This window comes from Podarcis pityusensis, assembly GCF_964106645.2.
Source record: "Podarcis pityusensis genome assembly, chromosome: 11".
In the NCBI taxonomy this organism is placed as follows: Eukaryota; Metazoa; Chordata; class Lepidosauria; order Squamata; family Lacertidae; genus Podarcis; species Podarcis pityusensis.
In genome coordinates, this window is record NC_138036.1 from 28,125,009 (window position 1) to 28,151,928 (window position 26,920).

The following is a 26,920-nucleotide window of genomic DNA, read 5'->3' on the forward strand; positions in this document are numbered from 1 at the left end:
TAGACTTAGAGTCATGTGTGTTTGCTTAACATTCATTATACCATTAGATTTTTTGCTGGTGTGATTCCCTGCTTAGCCTTCCATAAGATCATCAACAGTTCTTTACTGTAATTTCAGCAGGCTAGTTAACCTGATATTTGCTGGTGCTTCAACAAATAAACCATAGTCAGAGAGCAAACATACATTCTAGCTAAGGAAATCTGGGAAGTAAACATGCTGAAGTTCATATACTGTAGATGTAATTTCACTATTCTGTTCCACAAAGTGATATTGGCTTCATACTTCCTTGCATGTGGAATTTTATGGTGTGTTTTTTTTAAAAAAAATCCAATAGTTCCTTTATCATGTTTTAGATTATTCAAAAAGGTATTAAAATTATCTGCAGCATTTTTATGAGTGATATAATAACAGTATTCATGATCTGCTTTTGAGCATCTTTAAAGGCTGGCATGATTTGGCATTATAGTATGTTGATCTTGCATAGAATGTTTTTTTTAAATGTTCATGTTTTTATATAAAGTATGTGCACTTTTGAGTGCCCCTCTCTCAGCAAACTAATAGTTCAGTTCCAGACTTAAGCCACTGAAGGCTTGAGATTCTTTGCAGTGATAAATATAAGCAATGTAGCATAACACATTGATTTTATGCAGATCATCACCTTTATGTTTTGGGAGGTCTGCTGTATTAGTGATATATAAAAACTGATTACTTTCTCCAACATTGCCTAGTAATTGTTTATTATTTTCCTATTAGACAAACAAGAAAGATCAATATTCTTCAACACCGGTCTATGAGTAACGTCACTGTAAATAGATTTGCTTCAGACACCAGTGGTGTATTCATTTTAATGATTTGGACAATGTGAACCCAATGACACAGCTCAAGCTAAGCACCAAGTTTAGAGTTGAAATAAGAAACCAAATAGTTGCTATTCTACTACTCAATTAAAGGTTTTTTAAAACACACAGTTAAAATGAATGAAAAATTATGTTGCTAAAAAGAGGTTGGATTTTAAACTTTTAGCTAGGTGAATATTTTAAGGAGTACCAAATAACACATATTCTTCTCCCACACTTTCTAAATGGGATGTACAAATGGGGCCAGTCCGTCACCAGCAGGCGAACGGACTCCTTAAAATTCTAGGAATACAGCCTCCAACAGCACCAATCCACCTCAGTCTCTCAGCCAAAATCCAGCTGGTAAGGTGATCCTCAAACAACAGTCAGTGACACCCAAAACTTACAGGGGCAAGGCACTAGGTTTCCTCCGGTCAACTGCCACTTTGTCTAGTTCCCCACATCAAAAAAGCTGGAGCTCAGATTACAGCTGTTGCTTCAGACTGGGAGCTTATATAGAAACTGCAGGCTTCGCCCCCTCCTGGCTCTGAGCCAGGCGGCCCTGGTCCAAGGAGGTGCTTCCATCCACTTCCTTTTCACTAGGCTCTAAAGCTTCTGCCTGGCTCACATCTCTTCTACTGCTGTGGTCCTGAGGAAAGGTAGGTGGGTGGGTCCGAGAGCTAGCCAGGAACTCCGGCAGCTGGAGTGTAAGACTTCAGTCCTGGGGCACAGATATCTTCATGGTCACTGATAGTGTGGAGAACCAGTGGAGACCTCAGGTTCAAGTTTGGGGCAGGGCTGAATCTTGACACTCCTACAGAGGGTTCTGAGATACTTTCATTGCCTAGCACTCTAGCCCCTGTGACATCGCAAGACTGAAGTGCAAGTTCTCAATAAAAACCTCTTCATTCCAAATCCATTCTAGCAGCCATTGCATTGTGCTGCCCTTCGATGCCAGTTTCCTGTATTCTCTGTGTGATTGTCAAAGATGGCAATCCACACCAGTTCCCCTGCAAAAATAATGTTTACCTTTTTCTCTTACACTATCTAATAGAACATAGTTTACCTATGTAAACTTACTGATTCTATTAAAATCATTTTATATATTATTTGTTTTAAATATGTTAAGCCCGCAGAATAATAAAAGTATGTGTGGTGTTGGCTGTATTGTTATGAAAAGGTTCACCCCCATAAACCATTTCTGATTATAATTATTTCCCTTACATTGTTCCAAAAGGAGTACTTTGTCTTACATCAAATGTAATTGATCCTGAAGCAATGTAATCACAATTACTCACTTTCTTAATTAGCCTGCCCAAAATCAGAAAATGGAAACCGATCGGCACTGTTTAAATCAATAGCTTTGTAGTAAGGCTTGTGTGGGAAGGCAGATAGTGGTAATGGGTAGATCAATTGGTTTAGATGCCAATCATTGACTGTGATTTGCATAGCAAAATTTGCTATTCTTGTAATGTACTGGAGCAAGCGATTCAGTAAAAGCAAATTATATAAAGGAAAGGTAAAAATTGGTAATAAAACATTTAGGAGTTTTAAAATAGTTCCTTATATAAATGATGCAAAACTCTAATAAAGAATTAAAAGCTCCTGGAAGAACTCCTTGGTAAGCACTATTTTTATTAAGCAAAGCTTTCCAAGAAATACATCTAATTAAAGATAGTAAAGAGAAAATCCTTAACTTGAAGATTGGACCTAACACTTATTTAGCACGCTTACAAAGATGTTCACCTTACACATGACCAATACCACCCCTTTATTTTCTTGAAGTTTTCCATGCTTTATTTCAGATCTACAAAACCACTGCATATTTCTCTGTATGAAGGTGGTAACAATATGATTTTTGGCCTTCAAAAAGAACACACAATCCTACCTTTTTTGGCATAGAAACAGATTGATGCTTGGTGTGGTAAAAGTGGCAGTGGCAGTGAAAATGAGCAGGGACCCAGCGGGGGGTGGGGTGGGAGGGGTTCCTTCATCTCCATCCTGCTCTCTGGCAGCTTAAAGTGGTTGTGCACAGTTACCAAGCAACTAGCGCTGGTGGTAGCAAGTTACGAGAGCTTTGTTACACACACACACTTTACCTCAGGGCCCGGAGGGCGCTGGTGAAGGGCCTGCCTGGCCACTTCTAAACTTCAGCCCTTACCCCATGTCTCACAGAGGTCTGGAAGGAGGAAGAAGGCACTCCAGCACCAGTGCTTTTTTCTAGAAAAAAGGTGCTGGTACTGCGTACTGCTAGAAAAAAGGCACTGGTTCTGGGGCACAGTAATTTAGGGAATATAGAAGTTTTACCACTTTATCATAGTTGGAACACAGATGTAGCCATTCTGTGTGCTGTGGAATGACGTAATCAGAGGTGAAAACAATGAACATCCTAGGTATGGATTCTGCTGAATATTTAAAATTTTGGTGGCTGGTTTTTTGGTGCGGGTGAAGACTGGTCATTATATAAATTGTTCCTTATTTCTTTACTGATAAGACAAGTGTTTTATCTTACTAAACCATTCATTTACCTTTCTGGTTTTTTTCACAGTACAAAAGATGATCAGTTCAGTATTAATATTCAACCCCCTGTTGGAGAACTACTTTTACCAGTTACTATGTCAGAAAAAGACTTTAAGAGAGAACGAGGTAAGGAAAAAAATTAAAATAAGATGGATGTTCTGGACCTTTTTGCAAATGCAGTAAAATCATATTGTTCTAAATGAGAACATATTTTTCTGGTCTAACCCCAAGATTTCCGTTGACTGCCCTCCTAAGTAACACTCATTTCATATTGCACTGGTACTAAGAAACTGATTGAAACTTTTTTTAAAAAAAAAAACCTCATGATTAGGCCATAACCACTGTGTGAGTTTGTGTGTATTTTGCTTATCTAGGTGATTCTTTTGAGTATACATGTACTGTTTTAATGGCTATTGTACCATATACAGTGGTACCTCAGGTTAAGTACTTAATTCGTTCCGGAGGTCCGTTCTTAACCTGCAACTGTTCTTAACCTGAAGCACCACTTTAGCTTAAGGGGCCTCCCATTGCTGTCGCACCGCCAGAGCACGATTTCTGTTCTCATCCTGAAGCAAAGTTCTTAACCTGAAGCACTATTTCTGGGTTAGTGGAGTCTGTAACCTGAAGCATATGTAACCTGAAGCGTATGTAACCTGAGGTACCACTGTATAGTCATATCTCATGTTACGTCTGCTACATGTTACATACATTCTTTCAGGTTACGTCCCGCGGTGACCCGGAAGTACCGGAAAGGGTTACTTCCGGGTTTCGCTGCTCATGCATGCGCAGAAGCGGCGAGTTGCAACCCGCTCGTGCGCAGATGCGCCGCTGCGGGTTGTGTTCTTTTCATGTTGTGAACAGGCCTCCAGACTGGATCCCGTTCGCAACCAGAGGTACCACTGTAGTGTATTTTTTTTTAATTTAGGACTCCTTGTTGTGTGAAGCAATAAATATATCTATTTAACCAAACTATGGCTTCCTATGCGCTTGGACATTTCATATTAGTCCTAGTGATTGGAATACTGGTGTAACCTCCTCAGAAAAACAATTCCAACACATTTTTCTTTATATTTCCAGTCCTCTTTCTAAAGCTTTTGCTTGTATATAGCTAGTATACTTTTTCCCTACTCCATTAAAATTCATTAGTGTGACCTACTTCTTACAGCATTATTTAGCCTTAATCTCTTCAGTTTCAAAAGAAGTATGGCTTAGCTACTTAGTTGGCACCCACATTTTTGTCGCACTTTTAAAAATATAGAATGGAGCAATTCTGTGTTCACCAAAAGTATGGCTGAGCTGCATAGGATGCAGCAGAAAGTCTGACCCACTGTCAGAAGTCTCCATAGTGCAAAGCCAAAAAGCTCTGTGCCCTTCCTTGATAATGGGCAGTGAGGGCCAAAATGAGTTGTATAGGAGAAGACAAGGAATGTGCATATCCTAACCTCTGCCTCCGCCCCCCCCCCGCACATCCACAGAGGCCACAAAGCTGCACTAGCTCTGTTGTTGGCGTAGTTATGTGGCTCTGTTTGTTAGGTGTTCCCCCACCCACAGCTAGCCAGCAGAGCTTTGGATTTTGCTGTTGCTCCATCATAGACTCTGTACTTATGCACAATCACATAACAGAGTTGCTCTGCCTGTCTCATAACTCGCAGGCTTTTTGTGCGGCATCACATCAAATATATATGAAGGACTTTCCTGTACTACAAATTCTTTATGCAAAAGGTTTTATTTGGTATTGTGTTTAAAGAAGCCAAACAGAAAAGTGGTTTTTGGTTTATTTATAAGCTCACCTGGACAGTCTCTGACCTTTAGATTCCATTGTGTCTTCTCATATTGGAATTTGCATTAATCAGTCCTTTCATTCTGTTCTAGAAAAATCCTTGTGTATTTATTACAGCCGCCCAAAACACCTGAATATGATATATATTTAATATATATGTTTAATAAGCAGTTTTGTGTGTCTTCTTCGCTATGTATTTCGTCTAGAAATAGTAATAGCCTTCACAACTATTTGATTTCCCTTTTTTCCCGTGTAGTTGTGTCCTATGATAAAAAATAAGGTCAGTTATTTTCTCCCTTAACTAGTTCCTAACTATTTGCTGTTCTTACTCTTTGCTGGCTAAAGCCTACTTTGCACGTGCTCAGCAAACCAAGGTGAGTGAGTGACTTGAGGCTTCGTCATATTTTGTGATCTACTTTTCTCCCCTTCTCTTAAACTGTCATCTAGGAGTGCAATTTTAAGTAAAGCTGGATATTGCACTCTGTCTCTCCCTTTCTCATTCTTGTTGTATGCTTGCTTGCTTGTATTTTGATTGAGTTTTGTATGCTTAGCTGTGACTGAGAGCTCCCCCCTCCTGACTGGCCATTCAGAACCAGGAGTGCATAGAAGAAGTGCACTTTGAGAATAGCTGTGGTCCTCTGTGGAGTTGTTGCCAAAATTCCTTTTTCTTCTGCCATTTTACTTCTGTGGTTGTTGATTATTTGTCTGAATAAATCTGGCAGCTGTTTGCTATGTTTAATAGAGCAGAAAGGCTACTCTGAATAAAGCTATTTGAAAATTTGTTTATATGAAGTATTTGTAAATCCATGAAGGTCTCTTGGCATTTCAGTATTGCTCTTTCTGTCTTCCTGAATTCATTCTTTGATGCAGGACTGATGCTGGCAAATTTACCGTAGGTTTAAAAGGCTTTTTCTTTAGTATCATCTTAGTTAAATGTTTCAGCCGTTTTAGAAAATTCATGATAATAGAAGTCTCAATTCTCAGCTTTATGTATTTTCTAAACAAGATTAAATAACAGTTTACAGAGTATTTTGAGGAAAAAATTTAACAGTTACTAAATATTCACTTAATATCTAAGCCAGCTGAATTTCCTCTTAATTTTCACTAGTCAAGTCAAGCATAAAATTCAGGTCAGCTTGGAAAGTTACCAAGAGCAATTGTCCCATGTCAGGCAAACTTGCTGTGTAAACCTAACCAGGTCTACTTAGAAGTAAGTCCTGTTGAATTCATTGGGGCTTATTCTGAGGTAAAGGGGGTTAAGATTGTAGCATTAATCTCCTTCAATAGTACTATTATTGTCTAGAGTTTTCTTTGTGAAATGCCGCAAACCTTCACATCTAGAAATACTTTTTAAAAGGGGGGGGGGATGAGGATTTTAAAAAGTAGAAATAGAGTCACTTTTTAAATATTAGGAATATTAGGAACTAAATATTAGGAACTAAAAGTATGCATTGATTTCTGAAAATCAATTATCAAAGGTATAGAATTTTTACAGCTCCAAGAAAAATATATATTTCCATTATGATGTGTTTGCTGTTGCTTTCTTCTAATAGAGCTGGGCAAAGGCAGCAGGGGAACAAACTGCTGCATATTCATATTTGTTAAAGTTTTCTAAGCAGCGCTAAAGGATGGAAAGCTGCATTTATGTGCATGCTGTGCATGATATGCTAAGCCTTGCCATTCTATTTCAGTAGGATTTCAATTCTGAACTGGAAAAATCACTTTTGGTGTAATTCATTCCCAAACCACCTAGCATAGTTCAGAACAGCAACTGGGGTTATTTGATTTTTCTGTTTCAACTCAGTGTACCAAACTGATATTTTCGCACACATTTCCCTTATTTTCCCCCTAGGCTTAAATATCGAGCAATACATATCGATAACATTTGTTAACAGTAATGCTGCTTACTATTTTGTTTTTCTTTAAAGTAATGGCAGAACATTAACTGAGAGGAGTGGATGAACCCATTGTAGCAGAAACCAACTTCTATACATGCCCAAAATCTGTTGCAGAGATTCTCCAAAGCAGAGTTTGGGGGCATATAGGTGGCTGCAGGAAGAAGGAAGGGAAAGGGAAGTGTCATTGAGAAGAAAGGAAAGGAGATTGCTAACCGCTTTGAGACTCCTTAAGGGGAGTGAAAGGCACAATATCAAGTCCAAGTCCAAACTCTTCTTCATTGCACAAGTGGAAATCTGCTCCACTCACACGTGGACAGCATTAGACTTCACCTAATATTTCTGAAAGATAAACATTTCATAAAAGTACTATAGTAATTTAAAATGTGAAGCTCATTCTGCTTTAGTTCAGCTTTTGGATATTAATAGGTTTCTGAAATCTTAAGTTTCCAATAATTTCCTCTTCTAGATTTCCCCCCAAAGACTACAATTTTAGTAAAGTTAAACTGGCAACTTTAAGTATACCCAATAGAGTTTAATTCGGAAAAGCCATGTCTTTTAAAAAATAAAAAGAATCTCTCAAATTGTTTACTTGATTTTATCAAGATTTATGTTTGCAACATTTTCTGTCCTCCCAACAAGCAAGGTGCTAATTCTTTAAATGGTCAGACATTCACAATTTTCTGGCCCTTAACTACCACAAGCAATCATATTTGATGCCCCTTAATTAGAGCACCTTTTTTTTCTTTTCAGGTTCTTTTCCACCTCAGCAATCGAGACAATACATTTGCTTACCATGCTAAGTGTTCTTTTGCATGTAAATTAATCTTGATTCAGTTTACACTGTCATGCTGAGTGGTACAAATTGCCTATAACAATAAAACAGCATGAGTTAAAAATAAAAGGGGGGGTGGTAAGGCAGATTGAATGTGTGCTTTACTTGATAGGATGTTACTTTGCTTTATGCCAATACATTAGTCAACGATAATGAATCTTCTGTTCTGAAAAGCATGGTTTAGTTGATTTTTTTAATTTTACTTCAATGGAGCAGTACCTTGTCTTTATAGAACAAGTTAGACAAACCATTAATGACAAGAGTGTTAAGGTTAAATATGAAGCAATGCATTCACTTCTCTGAGTGCTATCCATCTTTCCATTTACAGGAGCTTGACAAAAGTACTGGCTTTGTACAACATTTCCTTTAATTACATGCTGCGGGAAACAGGCTTTTAACATAAACATAGTTGCATTCATTTATTCAGCATTTGCTCTTCAATAGAGCTTAATGGAGAAGGTTTAAATCCTTAATGAGTACACACATCTCTCAGCAGTGTTATGTCAGTTCTGTGCTTTGCTTAAAAGCAGCCTCAAGACTGCTTATGTACTTTTTTCAATGCATTTTCCTAATGTAAAATTTAGACCATCTGCAGTACTGTTCCTGGCTAAAGTTGATACATTATTTTTTTTAAAAAGCTACGTAATATTAATGGTTAAGTGAAATGTAGTTTAAAATAAACCTTGAGTAGGCTGTTTTCTTCATTTACTTTAGAATTACAAAAACCGGTTAAGCACCATAGCAGTCTTACAAAGAAGCATGTTCCGTTTCTAGTGCAAAAATATTACTTGTTTATTACCTGTCTGACAGGGCACATCTTCCTGACCTTTGGGGTAATGCTTATTTTGATCCTTCCAGGGCATGTATGTGTCAGCTCCTTGCCTGTCTGGCCCTGTAGCACTCTAACTTACTTGGCAGGAGCTTCTGTAAGGCAATGTCCTACTACAACCAGTGGTATAGCATGGGCAGAAAAACAATAAAAAAATAGTGTGCCCTGCCCCTCACACAGAAAATCTCCCAGCATTTGCATGGGTAGACTGAGAAGCAGATTTAGGCAATGGCCAGTTGCTTGTGAGTTGAACATTGGGCTTCCTTTGAAGATGGTTCAGAAACCACCTAATGCAGAACCTGGCAACCATACTATTGAGTAGAATTAGGCACTGTGCTCTGGTCCATGGGGTCACAAAGAGTCGGACACGACTAAACGACTAAACAGCAACAAGGCACTGTGCTCATGTAACACTAGTTCTTTGCTGACTACACTGACAGCGATTCATTTCTGAGCACAGTTCAATGTTCTAGCTTGCTTGTAGAGCCAGGAACCAATTAATTAAGCCCTTATTGGTAAATTTACCTGGAAACACTGATATCTTTTATCTCCTTGAAGATAAGAAAAATAATATACACCTGACCATGGGAAAATTTCTCTTGGAGCTAGTAAGAATTAGAAATCAACATGTCTTTGATAAAATACAATGCCTGCCAAGTATTTTAATATTCTGTTGGAAGCCACCCAGAGTGGCTGGGGAAACCCAGCCAGATGGGCGGGGTATAAATAAAAAATTTATTATTATTGTTGTTGTTGTTGTTGTTGTTGTTGTTGTTGTTGTTGTTGTAATGTCTTTTCTGTATTTTTGCTGCACTTTGCTTTCAAAATGGTTTTTGTGGGTCTTTGGACCATAATAAAAAATGTGAGTGAGTATAAAGGCTTGTACAGCTCAAAACCCCAATACTTCAAGGACTGTCTTTCTCCAAATGAACTTACCTGGACCTTGATGTTAACATCTCAGGCCCTTCTCTGTGTGCCTCCTCCTAGAAATGTCTGCCAAGCGGCAATAATAAATGTGGTAGCCCCCCATTTATGGAATGTTTTCCCCAGGAAAGTTTGCCTGACATAGACAGTATTGTCTTTTCGACACCAGGCAGAACCGTATTTCTTCTCGTGAGTATTTGGGTGGTGCTAATAGATTGACTGCATGGCCATCTTTTAGTGTTTATCCTTGTTTTAAGTGGAGGTCATTATCTTTGTTTTTAAGTAAACTTGTGAATAGGCGCTTCTAGTGTATTTGTATCATGACTCCTGTTGGTGTGGAAAGTGATGAATTAGTCTAATATGCTAGACTAGCCAAAGGGAAGAAGGAATTACATGCAGATGAATGATTGGGTGGTGAAGGATAGAATGGGTATACCCAGCAAAGAATTCAAGTAAGCTGCTAGAGGTGGGAAACTGTCTGTAGTATGTCCAGTGTAGAAGTGCAGCTCTCTAGCTTTTTTCCACCAACCCATAGCAAACTAGTACATTTAGCTCAATCGATAGAATAATATTTATACCCCGCCCATCTGACTGGGTTTCCCCAGCCACTCTGGGCGGCTCCCAACAAAATAATCTGAAGGGCTGCCTTCAGATGTCTTCTAAAAGTCAGGTAGTTGTTTATTTCCTTGGGGAAAAGATTCCTGCATTGCATGGAGTTGGATGATATATCCCTTGTGGTCCCTTCCAACTCTACAATTCGATGGTTATCTTTTTTGCAGGCTAGTAACTGTTGTGATCTTATTTACAGTAAATATTGAACTTATGGGTGTTGTTTATAAGCATGCTGTTTTCTCTTTTGAGATCTCTGTATATAAGTGATTGTATGTGTATATGATGTGTATATGTAGTTTATATGCACACACACACACACACACACACACACAATCATTCAGTTATACTGCATAAGCATTTAGTTTTTGGAATTATATGAAAATGCCTTACTACATCCTCATGAATATGCAGTTTAAAAATTATAGTTAGTTGACTAGGTATTTATCATCTGTTCCCATAAGGCACTCAGAAATCCTTATTAAGACAAACCTTAAACATTTAGCACCAGGTATATGGGCTAATATGTCGGTGTTGCTTTAAATTTTCTTTATGATATTAACCACATGAATCCATGGTTTTTATGTTTCACTGTTTCAGGAAGGTTGACTGGTATGAATGAAACATCCACTACAGTCACTGTTGCACCACAAAATTCCACTCGTCTTGTAATATTGCAGAAGGTGGTAAGCGTAGCAAACCTTGGTGTGGTTCCTTCTGGTGAAGATAACATTCACAGGTAATCAAAATGTGGAGGTTTCTTGTAAGTCTTGGATAATGTAATTCCAGTTTGCCTTCTTGTATATAAATGGATTGACATTTGGGGAATAGCCAGGGAAAACAAATTTACATCCAAAGTCAGGTTTCAAAGCAGAAGCTTTGTCTATAGCACACATGAGTGACTGCTAGGAGCATGGGTTGGTTTATTTCAATTTCTTAATCACAGGAACTTTGCTACATATTCCACTTAACTCCAGCAGTCTACCTATAAATATTGTTCCATTTGTCTGTGTCTACATGGCTTTTCCACCTTCTCCTAAATTACTTTTGTCTGTGCAAGTGGGAGATGTACTGTTTGAAAAATCTGAGGAGATGGAAGCTAAGAGGGTAGATTTGGTACCTCTGTGACCATCCACTTCAAGAAATACCCTCAAATACCTGTGCTTCTTTAGAGTTACAGGAAGGCTGACCAGTTTTGAGTCAAGTATATCAATTCCGTTTTTCTTCTCAGAGTGATCTGTGTCATTCTTCCCCTAGCAATAACAATTATTCCAGTGCTACTGAATGATTATGTTGCCTAGCAGCGAACAGGGCCTTTGCATGTGGTGAGGAAAGAGGCATGTGAGAAGGGTTTTCTGATGTGGAAGTTGCAGGGAGAAAAAAGCCAATTGTTACTCTACCTCCCTCTACATCTTTGAACTTCCTGGTGGCACTTCTGCATATGCAAAGAGGTACATGGTAATAAATTAGTACTGGTGAATGTGCAGAGCAGAATAAGGATAAAATATAGAACAAACAACTGTGGTCCTAACTGGAGAGCATGATAGGCATGGAAACTAAAAGCCAGCAATTAAAGTATACAAGAGAAAAAACAAGCACAAGAGTTGTTTGGATGTATAACTGGGTGACAATGGAAAGAAGAATGCTACTTTCTAAGGGCTTTCCCAGTTAACCTGAAGGGGATGACAGGCCCAAAGACTCCTCTAATTATGCAGCATTGCTGTGTACTGCCTCAGCAACCGCAACTATGGTGGTGGTAGTTGTTTTTTTTTAAAAAATGTTAATTTTCTAGGCAAAGGCCATCCAACACAGCTTACAGCAATATAAAAAGAAACAAGAAGAAAACAGATTCACAAGGCTGACTACCTCCAGCAACACAGTGTCCAACGACCAGGACAAAACAAGACTTAGGCAAGGCAAATCAAAACAAATGAGTCTTTAAGCCTTTTTAAAAAAAGAACCTGGAATGTAGCCCTCTTACTACAGCGCTACTGGGAAGGTGTTCTAAAGGTGTGGAGCCACCACAGAAAAGGCCCACTCTGTCTTGTGGTCTTCCATATGTGTGACTGCACAAAGTAGAAAACAAATTGTGTACCTGTAACTGGTTCTACAAGTGGTCATATGTACAATTAGACGGTCTACCCTCAGGAAAGTGTGCTGACTCCTGCCATTGATTTTTGCAGAACCATGGGGTTTCCCTGACCGAGGGCAGGGTCTCAAGGTTCTTCTGAGCTCTAGAAGTTCCCAAATAATGTGCAGTGCAGGCACAAATCCTCAATATGATGGACTGCACAGACGACCACGCAAAGAACTACAGTTACAGCAACCTGTTTTTTTCTCATCAAACGACATTAAAGTGAGCCTTGAGCTTTGTTGCAGTTTTATAGATTCAGCCTTCCCCTGGGGATCATGTATGAATGCAAGACTAGTAGAATTCTTAGTTTAAGTATTCTCAGGCATTTGATGCTTGAGTGGCATGAATTCTACCTCCTAGCAGTGGCTTCTTTTGAAGCTAATGTTCCACTTCTTAAGTACAGTCCTCAGAATCCTCGACAACATTTATTAACATACAATAGACCCACTAAGAACTACACACTTACAATGAAAACAGTGACAAAAGTGGTCAGCTCTGCAGAAGCAGGAACTAGCATCCAAATATCTTTTTCCCAAGCAAGTTGGTGTTAAAAATGATAGAGCTTACAGATTGTATAGTTCTTTTTCCACAAGCAGGACAGTTCTGTTTAGTTGTCATATAATGGAATGTATAATAAAGTACTCAGTTTTATTCTACTACTTCCTGCCAACGAAATACTGCAGTAGAACTAAGTCCTCTTGTCTGTAGATGTTGTTCTATATTCAAGACTTCAATCACCTAATAACTGTAGAAACAAACTGCTGCTGTGTATAAATTCCTTATCTGGTCTGCCATATGATGATGTGTCAGAGGCGAAAGGCGGGCAGAAGCTGCCATGTCCTTCCTCCCCCTCTTGACTGGGCATATTGGGGCAGGTTTGCCTCTCGGTGTCTCCACCCCTGAGGGAGAAAGTGATTCTCATCTCTCCCAGAACTTCAGTCAGATGGGAAGAGGAAAGGAAGGCCAGGCTAGGCGAGGAGCTGGATCTCCTCAAGGGAAAGTAAGACTTTGTCAGGCTCCAGCACGTTTCCCAGCTTCAAGGACTAGTTCTCGGAGAGAATGAGAAAGGAAGAAGCATTTGCCAAGCAGGCTTCTTCCTGCTCTCCTCTGCAGGGTGTGCTGAACTCAGAGTGTCACCCCTGAAGCTTAGACATCATGTGGGAAGAAGTGCCACCGCAGAAGTGCCACCGCAGAAAAGGCCCCTCCTGCTTGCAACTTCTTTGCATAAGGAAACCCTGTGAGACGCTTTGGAGGAGCTGGAAGAGAAGGCAGCAGCTCGACTAAGTCAAAAGGAAGAGCACTCCTCCTTGCAGGGAGACCTGGCTGGGGCATATGCCTTCCCAGACAGGGCCGTAGCTCTGCAGACCTTCTGCTTGTACCCTTCAGCCAGGTGCATGACAGCAGCAGCAGAAGCATGGTGAGTGCCAGCCTTGGCTCCTGTGTGGCTCTCTTTCCCAAGCTGCCCACCATCACCAGCTACTCTGTGCACAGGAGCTGCAGGGTTTTGTCCAGGTGGCATAAACGTCAGACTGCATCTTGAAAACAGGGAAACCACAGCAGGAGGAGAAGGGGATTTGGAGTGGCAGTACCCAAACCACACTGCAGGTGCAAAAAAAAATATGCCAGGGCATCCACACAGCACTTGGAGATTGCCAACAGTCCTCAGCTTTAGTGGGCTGCAAATTGTAGGTTATTCTGACAAGAAGGAAACGACTCAATCCTTTATATGGAAGATGCTTATGGAGGCCTGGGAAATACAGCCTGTTGCATTCCCAAATGCCAGCTCTATAATGAAGAAACATGCCAGAACTGCTTTGTTTCCTTGCCACAAAGCAAATACATCTATGTATCACCTATTTTGCCACCAAGAAGAAGAGTGAGAAGTTCAAGGACGTGTCAGCAGGATCACTGCTCAGTGGGGGGGACAGACTTATCTTGGACTCCCTTGATTGGGAATGGACCTCCTGGTTATCAAGGATGACGTGGACAGGTTCCTCATCAAAGCGCCTGAGTGGGCTACCTAGAGTCAACATCCACCTTGCCACCAGTGATAGGCCGAAGAGCATAACTGTCCTCACCACGGCCCACTACCCAAGGACCCAGCCGATGTAGCATCTGGCTGAGCTACAGGCATTATGTAATAACAATAATGTATATTTTAATGAACTGAATAGAGTGAAAGATTGTAAGTCAGGGTGTCGAAAGCGTCTGTATGAACTTAACAGTGCTTAGCATATTTTTTTAGTTGCTATTTTGTTAATGTTTTTAATACAGTTTTATAGGTCGTAAATGCCATATTGATTTCTTAATCATATAATATGACTTTTGGTGTAATGGTGATGTTTAGCTTATTGTTTAGGAGTGGCTTTGTTAATAGTGTTTTTATATATTGTTTTACTTATGATTTGTTATTTTTTTAATATGACTGATGCTGTACTTGTGATGTTCTTTTATGTTATTGTTATTTATTGTTTGTAAGCCGCAGTTCATTTGAATGAAAATCAATCATAGAATCAATCAATCAATCAATCAATCAACGATCCCATAAATACCAAGGCCATTGCTGGAGAGTCAAATTTCTATGAACATCTGACAGATCTGTGGTGCTGTGTGAAAGCTACTCCTGCTCCAGTATGTGATTGTGGGAGTAATGCTATGGAAGCAGCAGGGTAAAGAGAAGAAAACCCATCCAGGGTTGGCACATAAAATTATAGAGCAGTAGGGACACAAAGGCTATAAATAACAACCCCCTGTTGCAAAATAGCACCCCCCCATGTAAATAAGCTCACATAGTTTAGATCATAGGAAAGTGGTAGTCAAGGTTTTGCATACCAAAAAGCAAGTGACTCAAGTTACATGCTGCATGAAATGCAAACAAACCCCCAGTGTTACCAGCTAATATTACTGGGTGGTTGGGGATATTTTTTTGCCCCAAGTTGTAATTTTAGCTATTAGTTCAGATCTGAGCAAAACCTGTACTGATACTCTAGGGGAGAGATCCATAAGATACGGGAAACCTGACTGCTGGGGTACTAGAATTAAAATGAGAAGACTCTTCTTAAATGTGTCCAATGCTATTTTATACTCCAACCGAGTTATTGGTCTTCAATGAACGGTTGTTGGAACAATTCCATAATATTAATGTTTATAATTTAAAAACACCTAGTTTTCTAACCTAGAATGTGTTAATGGTCCGTTTGTAGCCATTAGCTCTTATACTGACTTGTTTTAAACTCGGGTAAGTAGCCATGTTGGTCTGACGCAGTCAAAATATTTAAAAAAGTAGTCCAGGAGCACCTTAGAGACCAACTAAGTTTGTTTTAAACTGTAACTGTTTCCACTCCTGGTTTTTTAACTGTTGAGTTGATCAAACCAAAATACATCCATAAAGCAGTGAGACCTTTCCCATTATGGCACTCAGCTTTCAAATTACCTAAACATGGTATTAATTATTCTTATCTGCCTTATAATTGACTACTGAAGTTAGCAATGACCTTCAAACAGTTTCCCCCAGATAGTTAATGACCATCCAGTTTTAAACCCATGGCCTATCACTCCTCTAGTAATTAATAAAGCACCAGGCCGTTTTTGCACTACTCCTTAAGGAAATGTCCTGTACATTTTCCCAACTAAGGCAGAAAACCAAAAGAATAAAAATAGGGAAGCAACTGATTTGTTTTAATGGAGATGTTGGAATCATGGCCAATGTTGTGATGAAGTATTTCTCCCTACCTCTATTTTTTAATGGAGTGGGGGGAATATATGCCCATAAGTATCATGATCATTATGCCTCTTTATTATGTTTCTATCTGGAAGTCTTTTTTGCTAAATATCAAATTGTTGTATTTGCAGAGCACTACTTACTTAAGGGTCTTTTAAACTCCAATATCAATTAAATACAAATAGTGATAGATAGATAGATAGATAGATAGATAGATAGGTAGGTAGGAAGGAAGCTTGCTGGCTAACTCTTTGGGTGTTTTAAGTGAATCAAAATAGGTTATACTACCATCCTGTTTGCCGTCCACTAGAGGACAGCACTGCTTCTGTATCTGAAATTATAAAGTACAAAATAAGTTGATCACTTTCTTTCTAGCAATGTAAAAAAGCTTTTTGTGGTTTAATTCTTTAAACATAATGCATTTCATGTTTGCAAACCGGTGTTATGTTTAAGTTTAAACCACTATGAATTATTTGAAAAAATATTTCCCCCCTAAAACACCATATTCAGTTTTGCAAATTGAGTTTTATAGCTGCTTCTGCTAGATGGAAAGTAAACAATTCTAATTTCTTTTTAATTTATTTTCCTTTTAAAGCTATATATACTGAAAAATTGGAGAAGCCGAACCTTTTTAATAGGAAGAATTGATCACAATAGCATAAATGATGTATTAAAAGGCAAAATGAATCATTTTGGGTTTTTTAAAATACAAACTGAATTGTATTTTCAATGTACGTAGGTACTATTATAATAAAATAATAGAAATATGGCTGCCAGACTGGAGGTGTGTGTTTGCTCAGATTATACATGTAGCTCTTGTTCATCTTGGGGTCACTATCAATGGAAGGAGCCACTCTGTATATAGAGATTTAGATGTATCCACATCATTTCCTGTTATTGATGAGGGAGCTCAGAATAACCTGTCTTGGGATAACTATATTTTTAGGCGAAAACAGAACTGTGTGATTTGTTGTCAGACATAATATTCCCCAACCTAAATTTGTCAAGGTGACATGGAAGTGGGATGCTTGTAGAGAAAATTCAGTAGGATCAAGGTGTTTTAACTGCTCCCACCAATTCTCCCCTGTAGCAACACCCCCAGGGAGATTAAAGGAGGGGATCTATTGGTGAAAGAAGAGTTGAACTGCAAATGCCCTGCAGTCGATGTACATTTATATTACTGTGGTACCTCAGGTTAAGAACTTACAGTGGTGCCCCGCAAGACGAATGCCTCGCAAGACGGAAAACCCGCTAGACGAAAGGGTTTTCCGTTTTGGAGGTGCTTTGCAAAACGAATTTCCTATGGGCTTGCTTCGCAAGACGAAAATGTCTTGCGAGTTCCTGCGGGTTTTTTTCCTCCCCCCCTTTTCCCAAGCCGCTAAGCCGCTTATCAGCTTATCCTAAGCCGTTAAGCCGCTTATCAGCTGATCCGCTAAGCCACTTAACAGCTGATCCGCTAATAGCGCTAATCCGCTAATGGGCTTGCTTCGCAAGACGGAAAAAACCGCAAGACGAAGAGACTCGCGGAACTGATTCTTTTCGTCTTGCGAGGCACCACTGTAGTTTGTTCTGGAGGTCCGTTCTTAACCTGAAAATGTTCTTAACCTGAGGTACCACTTTAGCTAATGGGGCCTCCCGCTGCCGCCGCACCGCCAGAGCATGATTTCAGTTCTCATCCTGAAGCAAAGTTCTTAACCCGAGGTACAGTGGTACCTCGCAAGACGAATGCCTCGCAAGACGAAAAATGCGCAAGACGAAAGAGTTTTCCGTTTTTTGAGTCGTTCCGCAAGACGAATTTCCCTATGGGCTTGCTTCGCAAGATGAAACGTCTTGCGAGTTCTTGCGAGTTTGTTTCCTTTTTCTTAAAGCCACTAAGCCGTTAATAGCCGCTAAGCTGCTAATAGTCGTGCTTCGCAAGATGAAAAAACCGCAAGATGAAGAGACTCGCGGAACAGATTGATTTCGTCTTGCGAGGCACCACTGTACTATTATTTCTGGGTTAGCGGAGTCTGTAACCTGAAGCGTCTGTAACCCGAGGTACCACTGTACAAGAGAAACGTGGGACTAGAAACCATGTGTCACTATTAATATATACATTAGTTGCCTCCTAACAGTAACTTTGTTAATGCCCCATAAATTGTTATGTCATAGATGACACGTAATTGGATCACTTTGAGAATCACATAGGATCACATTGAGAGGTGCTCAATTCTACTCCTACTCAGAATAGATCCACTGAAGTTAATGGACACAGCTGTTTTACTCTAAGACTTGGCTGAAATAATGCTTTCTTTTGGTTTGCATGATATCCTTTGAAGGGTTTGTGGCAGCTATAGGGTACTGATGTTATCAGTTATTTATATATCTCTGCCCTAATACCATACAGCATTACATGTTCTAACCTTTCATTCTGGTGTTTGGGATTAGAAGACTAATTCACAGGAAATTTCTTAAATACATTCATTGTGCAAATTCATTACATTTGTCAACTTTGGGCTAATTATTTTTATACAGCTAGGGCTGGGCATTGCATCTTGTGATCGTCTTTCTTACTAATAGGATTCTGTCTGCTTCAGCAGGCAGTAATTGAAGGCTTCATGTACAAGGTAGGGGGAGAAAAGTTTTAGTATGAAAGGGCCATTGTAACAGCTTCTGGTGACTAGCAAATTTGAACAGAGGAGGAAAATGAACTAAGAAGAATTACAGACTATTCGGAAAAAAATAGAGAAAGTGTGCAGTATTAGTAGAAATAAGTGTTAATGAAACTTTTATATGCAAACATTTTGTATGTTGTTTGAAGGCTCAAGTACCCCCCCATATTTTTTTTAAATTTTAATTAGTACTAGAAATCTGAAACTTTGTAAGCCTTATCTGCACTGTAAAAGCATGGAAAGCACTAAGAATAGTTGCAGTGGCTTAATTTTTTCAGGGTGGGGGTGTGTTGTGATCAGTATCTTAATAGACCAGCGTAGCAAACATGGTGCTTTCCAGATGTTGTTAGATTACAACTCACATAAGTTCAAGCAACAACTGGCAGCCACTCCTGTACTAGACACTGCTTTGTGACATGAATTGGGGTGGGGTGGGGAGGATGACTATATATGCTTATGGATAATATTTTTTCTTCTTTATCTGAAATCTATAAAACAATTCTATTTCAGACTTTATGTCAAAATTTTATTGCAGTTAAAATACAATCAAATGATCATCTTAGAGTAGAACAAAAACCCAGTATATACTGTATTTTTTGCTCTATAAGACTCACTTTTTCCCTCCTAAAAAGTTAGGGGAAATGTGTGTGCGTCTTATGGAGCGAATGCAGGCTGCGCAGCTATCCCAGAAGCTAGAACAGCAAAAGGGATTGCTGCTTTCACTGCGCAGCGATCCCTCTTGCTGTTCTGGCTTCTGAGATTCAGAATATTTTTTTTCTTGTTTTCCTCCTCCAAAAACTAGGTGCGTCTTGTGGTCAGGTGTGTCTTATAGAGCGAAAAATACGGTAGATCTGTAGAGAAAAATAACATAACTGTACAGCTGCATATAACAAAGGAGGAAAGCATGGATAAAAGAATATGCTTTCTATGTTCCATACTGATATTGTATAATCATTCAAAAGAGAGAATGAATGCTGCTTCTACAGTTGCATGGTTTTATAACATCATTCATATTATGCTTGCATGCATTGTCATACTAGGGAATAAACAACTTGCATTTTACTCAAAAACAAGGACAGCTGTGCCAGCCCACAAGAAAAAAACAAACAAACTACATTAGAGCAGTACCGTTATTTGATCCTCACCTGGTTTAGCCAGCCAGATGAAGCCATTCCCCAGAGTGTGGCTGCTGTCACATGCTGACAACTTCTTGGAGCCACAGGTGAATGCTGAGTGCAGGGTGGAGACCAAAGGTGGACAAACTACTGCGGAAGGAGCAGGACATATCCCCCACCAGAAATACTACCCTTCTCCTAACACCTCATACACTATAGGTAAGACCAAGCACAGTTAGCCTAGTTTAGACATAACACTGCACTGTGGTTAGCTAAAAACAGAAGTGAAAGTTTCCAATCTTCTCCTTATGGCCACACTTTGTGAACAAGCCTTCCCCGACCCATACCCTTAGTCCTAGACCATATTTCAGCTTTGTCCAAATGAAGCTACCATGTGCCTTAGTGAGGAAATTATTTAACTATATTTTCATGTTTGTTAAGTCTCCTAATTAGACCACTGTGAGGCCATCGTATTCTTAAAGCAATTACATTCTGTGTTTTGTGTCTGTTCTGCACTATTTTCCATTGTAGGAACTCCATGTACTCTGGGGGGAAATGAAGCAGTAGGTGCTGCTGTGTTGACAGATAATATTTATGTGTTTATGATGACCAGACACTTACTGTACAAAAGATTCACTTTTGTTGATGAGAGAACATTGCTTTTATTGCCATAGTATATGTATTATCTCAGTTGTGATTCAGCTGCTTCATTATATTAAATCTTTCATGAGTTAATATAAACTTTCATGATTTGCTGACATTTGAACTTGTCACAGAAACAAGCTCAACATTCAAAGATGCCTGTTGTCTCCAAGAAACATATTTTTATTAAGGGACATAGTAAATTCCACCTCAAACTACATGTGATTCCAGCAGTTTCTTTAGACTTGAGTCTCTCCTAATCACATATAAAGTGGTGAATGAATCCTTGAATATTATTGAAAAACTGGAGGAGAAGGGTTGGAGCAGGGGTGGTGAACCTTCCTTCCTAGTTTACCTTCTGGCAGTTCATCCTTCCTGTCTCATTTCCCCTCATCCAAGCTATAATACCTGAAGACTCTACTTGGTTGGATGAAAAGTGTCTGAGGGGGAGAGGCTCTGGATAGTAAATGAACAGGTATTGAGAGGGTTCAGCTCCCCTTATTACATCTGCTAAAACCTGGACTCTTGCACCACTGCAATTCCATTTTTGTATGTGATCAAACCAGTCCAGGAATTAAACAAATCGGTTTCCTATTGCCTAGCATAGTTCCAGCCATCGTCCGCCATGCCACATAAGACCACGTGTGTCCTTGAGTACAGTGTTCTGTACTTGCCATATGTCTACTGTGCAAGTTGCTTAGATATTAGTAAGGTGTTTACTTTCCACTGTCCATAATCATTTGCAGCCAAACTTGCCTTCCATTTTAAATAGATTTTTTTAAACAGTTAAGTGTCATGTGAGATTCTACTAGTCATCTGATATCAGTAAGTGCTCCCAACATTAGTTCCCCTTAGAGACAAAAGCTACATTAATCCATGCTACACTGGAAGTTAGAACTTTAGTTTAAGATAGCCTTCACTGACCCATTAGTTGACAACAGTATCTTCTTTTTGAAAAGGCATTCTGAAGTATTCATTTCAAATAAATTTTCCTTATCTAATTGCTTTAAACGACACACAAAGGCACCCAGCCAGAATTGACCCTCATTGTGCCTTTGGGCTGTGTTTGCTTTTATAATAACATTGACTTTATATCACTTGCAGTTTAGGCTAGAACAGGAGTAAAATGAGCCTTGGGGCTAGGAAGCCCCAGCTCTGGAGCTTTAATTGTGTGAATTCAGGCATAATCTGTTTCTCTGTAGTCCCAAGACACAAGTGTTAAATAAATAAAGAGACTAATAAGACTATTGTTTACATAATTATCACCCTTTCCAAATTGATGGGAGAAACATAGATTTTAACATCATGGTAAAGATACTAAATGGGACTGCTGGTATTTCTTTGAAATCTTTTCATTGGATAGGGATTATTTTCTTATTGGATATAAAGAGTGGAAATTGTGTATCTAATCTGAATAAAAGAAATATATTGACCTGTAAGAAGAGTGACATTTAAGGATGACTTATGTTTCCTAAATTAGTGTAATGTGTTACAAGATTTTGAGGTTGATATGCTTAATTTTTTAAAAAAGAAATTACTTTTCATTTAAAGAGAATCTGCTTCCTGCTGAAGAGGCTAATATTTTAATTAAGTCTAGAGAGAAGCTTTTTGAGTATCTGCTGATAAACTCCCTCTTTTATGTTGATGGTAATTAAACAGATCCCTAAGGAGCCCAGGAGGCGCTGTGCAAGGCCCATGCTAATTGTCAGACATGAGACACTGACCAGTTGGTTTGCTCTTGAATAGCTGATGGCGTGCTGTCAGCAGTTTTATTTTTATGTATTGTGAGCCGTTGTCAGGGCTAACTGGGTCCTATTGTGGCTGAAGATGTTGCGCAAATTGAGGCAGATGGCTCTGATTCAGACACGTGTCATTCAGAAAGGGGAGAGGGAATTGGCCCTGCAAAGTGGGGTCACAGAGGGTCACAGACCTGCTCTACACTTGTTAGTGTTTTCAAAAGCCCATGTGCAGCAACTTTGTTGTTCTCTGGGTGGTTCTTCTTTTTTGAAAAGGGGGGGGGGGTAGTATGCTTTGTGGAACATGGAAGGATGGGCTGTTGCCTTCCCTTCCCTTTCTGTCTCTAGGGTCTCGCTGTGCATGCAGAATGAATTAACAGGATTGACAGAAGTTCATTGTGCCTAAAATGGCTTTTCAGTCAATTGCAGTGCTTAAGATACTAGTTTGCTTTTAATTCCATGTAATGAGTAGGTTCTTCATGTTTTGGAATTTAGTATTCGAAGATTAGATCTCAAGTTTGCTTTCATTACATAAAGTTCTTAGAAGTGTATTAATTATCAGAGAAATAAAAATGGAAAGATTGATTACATTGGAAGTCCTGTCCCCACGTGTGAGGTTATGTGCTGAGAGAAAAACTTTTCCTATTGAGCTATGTGTTGTTAACTTTGGTAACTTTGGTTAGCTGTCTAATTTTAAATGTATTTTAATAGGATTACTGTATTTTGAATAATTCAACACTTGTGTTGCCTAATAATCTGTTTGCTCTCAGCTAAAGTTCAGGTTGTTGGTATATAAAAATTAGGGATTGTGTAAATTTGACTGCCTTCTAAAGCCTGCTTTAAGCTGTCTTAATTTTCTTCTATTTCCGTTATGAAGTTGCATTTGTATTGTGCTATGGTATGTTCATGACTTGGGGATTTTGTTACAAAAAATGCTGGTGATATATAACTTCATTGAATTAGGAAAACGTCACTTGTGGGTTTTTTTGTTTTGTACAAAAGGTAATCACAGATTTTGTTTCCATCCTCTAGATTTGCAGCTAAAACGGTGCATAGTGGGTCACTGCTGCTAGTCACAGTGGAGATGAAAGAAGGGTCTACAGCACAGCTCATCATAAACACCGAGAAAACCGTGATTGGCTCTATTCTACTGCGGGAGCTGAAGCCTGTCCTGTCCCAGGGGTAACCTGCTTACATCTGGACTTCAGAATCTGGCACACAACAAAAGTGCCTGGCATCCACTACTGCTGCCTTTCATTTATAATAATAGCCTTTCCATCTGGCAGTGGGGGAAGAATACACTCTTGACATTCTTGTCTCCTGTTTTAGAATGCTATAGTGTGCATCTATCACACACAAGCAAGTACTTCGCATCTTTCCCCCTTGCTTTTTAACCAAAGAAACATGTACTTTACTGTCAGCTAAATTCATAAATGTTATCTACAAGGTGTTTTTCCTAGCCTCATACTCTTTCTGCTTTCCTCATTTTCATGTTTAGTTTTCTCTCATGAAAACAATAAAAGACTGAGGAATAAGGTACTGGGGAAAAATCAGCTTAATCAGAACACTAAAATAAAATTCAAGGAAATCAATATGGAAAACACCTTCACAGTGTTGATTGTACTGGAGTGTTTGAGAGAGATAAAATTTTGCAGTTTTTATATCCCAGAGACTATTTGCTTCTGTACTTGAGCATATATTTGTATCTAATCGTTCCTCATGGCTGCCATAATTTTCTAAAAATTGAGATTCTAATAAAGTCATGTTATGATAAATTTGTTTTCTTCTGAGAGCTATTAAAAACAAAATTTCTATTACAACTTGATTATTACTTGAGAACCTCAGTGTTGAAATTCTACTTTTTAGAAAGCCTCAAAAATTGCAATGAGTTTCATTAGTCAACTTATTACAGACTTAATTCTAGATTTACATCATAGGTGATGGGTTTGGGAAATGTGTCTATTCTGTCCAGTGTAACATGTAAGTGATCACACCACCTTTCTTCTGCATTATCATTTGGTTACAGAATTTAGCTTTATGCAGCAGCTTCTCTATACTAGAGAAGAAATGAGGATTCTGTGGCACTTTAGGGACAGTCAATTTATTGTATCTTCCATGGTCAATAGCCTACTCATCCAATACATAAAGTAGACTAGAGAGGTTTGTGCTCGTGTGAGTTTAAAAACTGCTTAGAGAGAGAATTTGTTTTGTATCTAAAGGTCACAGAGCTCACTCTGATCGCTGGAACACTAACAACACATATACTGTATAGTCAGAGGAGACCGTGTAAGGTTTATTAAGAGAAAGTCACTAATATTCAAATACTATTAAATTATTTAAAAATCCCAGTTATGCAGTTCGTGTTCCAACAAGCTATCCATGGTTCAGAACTGGTTTATATATCTTGCCTTTTTAGTAGGTCTCCATTTTACTACTCTGGAACTACCCCATTTGGCCAATGTACGTTGTTCAAGGTCAGTTGATAAAGGAAGTTATATGACAATCATGAGAATGTATCCTTGATATCATGTCTGATTTTATTGGGTTCTGTAATGGTTTTGCTAAAGCACATAAATCTATATGGTATAATTCTGTTGAATGGTCCACTAGTGAGTAACTGTTTCAGTGTCTCATTTAAGGCCAGATTTAGACAACATTTTTCATATTGACTGCAGATTATTTAAGATGCAATTTGTATATAAGCTAGAGGCATAGAAGTAAACATAGTAGTGAAGTGGGCATGGTACTGCATTCAACCAATTTTTATAAATACAGGCATTGGCTCCATACAGGTTACATGGCAAAGTAGTCACTCCGTTATAGCACAGAACAAAGAATTACTGTAACTTCTACCCTGCGGACAGTACCCACTCAACATATTCTGAAAATCCAACCTCAGTGCCAACTAACTATCTGGAGATCACTAAGCTTCCCTAAAAGAGGAGGTGGGTAGCTAAGACACTGCAAATATTCATTTATATATTTTATGTTGGGTTTAAAAAATGCAAAAAGAGGAGGAGGAGGAGAGAGAAGTTGGAAGAAAATGAAAAGATGCCTAGAGAAAATATAAACATTATAATTTTGACCCAATTGGAATTACAAATATCTGGATGGAAAAGAGTCAGAGAGACTATGATAGTACTATCTCTTCTTGAGTTTAGAAAGTTTAGTTAGAAAGCCATTGGGATCACTCATGATGGTTTAGGAAGACCCACATCAAACTGAAAAATGTGGTTGCTTAAGCAATGCCCATTCATTCAATGGTCCTAGAGAGCTTCATTTATTTGCCAAGAGTTTTGACCTAACAGGTAAAATATGAAAAGTTTTTTACTCCATCTCTGGAAATTCCTAGCTATTATGCAAGCCCAAGTTACCACAATATAGAAAAGTCCTGTAAGTAAGTTTCAATTTTTATTCTGTGATAGTGATTCACAGTGATGCCTAAAAGTTCTGGTTTTGCTGAAGCTCACTTTTATTACTCGCCTAAATGTGTTTTTCAGTTTTCAAATACAAGGAAGATTGTATTCATTGCTACATAAATCACTTATTTTTTTAAGAGGTAGAAAATATTAGCAAAAGAATAATACGAATGTGGTTGAATGAGTAAAATGAATACATTTTAGATACCCTTTTCTACTCTTTTCCTTTAATGAGAGAGTATCTTTAAAAGTTCATTATCATATGCAGCTGAATGAGGTGTGTGCTGCGAGTAGTTTGCTGACCTGATTGCAATCCAATGTAAATTCAAAATACAATAATAATTTCTGTGAAGCACACATATTTCACTCAAAAGTACTGTATGCATTCAAATTACACCCTGAGGTAACATAAAATAGTTGCATCTATTATGAATCCTAATTTTTGGGAGAACTAAATTTGAATTCCCAAATCTATTATCTGCCACAGTTAAATGGGAGAAAGACTCAGATTAATCAATTTGGATAATGTGTTTTAATTAGGGCAAATGTTTCCTGTTTTAAAAATGTGAATGTAAATGTTGATATTTTAAAACATGCTTGGCTACACTTTAATTCTTTATTGTGGTTAGTTTATTGGATAAGCAGCACATTTAAAAATACTATTTTAAATTTCATAGTACTGTTTCATAAGCAAAACAAGATTGGTCCCTGCCCACAGACAGCTTAAAATCAGGAGTTGCAGTAACTGACTGAATGTCCTTAGGACTAAAAAGTCTGCAAGCTATATGAATCTCACCTGATCCCAAACAAAACTATCTGTGTTCCAGCAGAAGGAGCTGGTACAGCATTTGGAAATATGATTGGCCAATCTAATAAAAATATTAGGGCCAAGAGACTTTTGGAATTCTATATGGTGCTGCTGTTTTAGAGTTTGAAATTGAGTGATAGAAGACAGAACAGGAACAACTGCAGTAATGAGTCTAGTATAGCCAGGTTCTTGACTAAGAGTAAGATAATGTAAAAGCATGTGGTGATTACTTGTACATCTTGGGACTATATGCCCCAGTTGCCCAGGAGCACAAATTCTGGGCACAAGGAACTGTGTGGCTACCCCCAGGCTATAACTTCCCCTAACGCTTGCTATCTGGCCTGCCACTTTCAATCACAGGGTGAAACATTTTCTATACAACTTTAACATGCTTTCCTTGAGGTATTTCAAGCTAAGACTGAAGCCCAAAGAAGCCTCTTTTACCTTGTGCTTGATGCTTGTGCAA

General features: G+C 38.7%; 1 protein-coding gene and 2 long non-coding RNA genes across 12 annotated transcripts in view; 1 reads left to right on the top strand and 2 right to left on the bottom strand.

Moving 5' to 3' along the window:
* AP3B1 (adaptor related protein complex 3 subunit beta 1) overlaps window positions 1-24,002 on the top strand; it is a 147,667-nt gene extending 123,665 nt beyond the window's left edge. For all 3 annotated transcript variants that reach the window (XM_080972376.1, XM_080972375.1, XM_080972377.1), the window contains 3 exons: window positions 3,385-3,482; window positions 10,829-10,967; window positions 23,260-24,002. In XM_080972376.1, coding sequence (XP_080828502.1) covers window positions 3,385-3,482; window positions 10,829-10,967; window positions 23,260-23,413 — 391 coding nt within the window. In that variant the 3' untranslated portion in view covers window positions 23,414-24,002. The remainder of the gene's footprint in view (window positions 1-3,384; window positions 3,483-10,828; window positions 10,968-23,259) is intronic.
* The window catches only part of LOC308458350, a 156,579-nt gene that overhangs the window by 8,107 nt on the left and 121,552 nt on the right, over window positions 1-26,920 (bottom strand). For 6 of the 8 annotated variants that reach the window (XR_013977251.1, XR_013977252.1, XR_013977253.1 and 3 more), the window contains one exon: window positions 5,147-7,900. This is a non-coding gene — a long non-coding RNA (uncharacterized lncRNA). The remainder of the gene's footprint in view (window positions 1-5,146; window positions 7,901-26,920) is intronic. The other 2 variants (XR_013977250.1, XR_013977256.1) reach the window with 2 other exon arrangements.
* Window positions 15,295-23,253, bottom strand: LOC308458523. Its single transcript, XR_013977517.1, has 3 exons — window positions 19,579-23,253; window positions 17,642-19,321; window positions 15,295-17,285 (listed from the first exon to the last, which is right to left on the bottom strand). It is a non-coding gene; the product is annotated as an uncharacterized lncRNA (long non-coding RNA).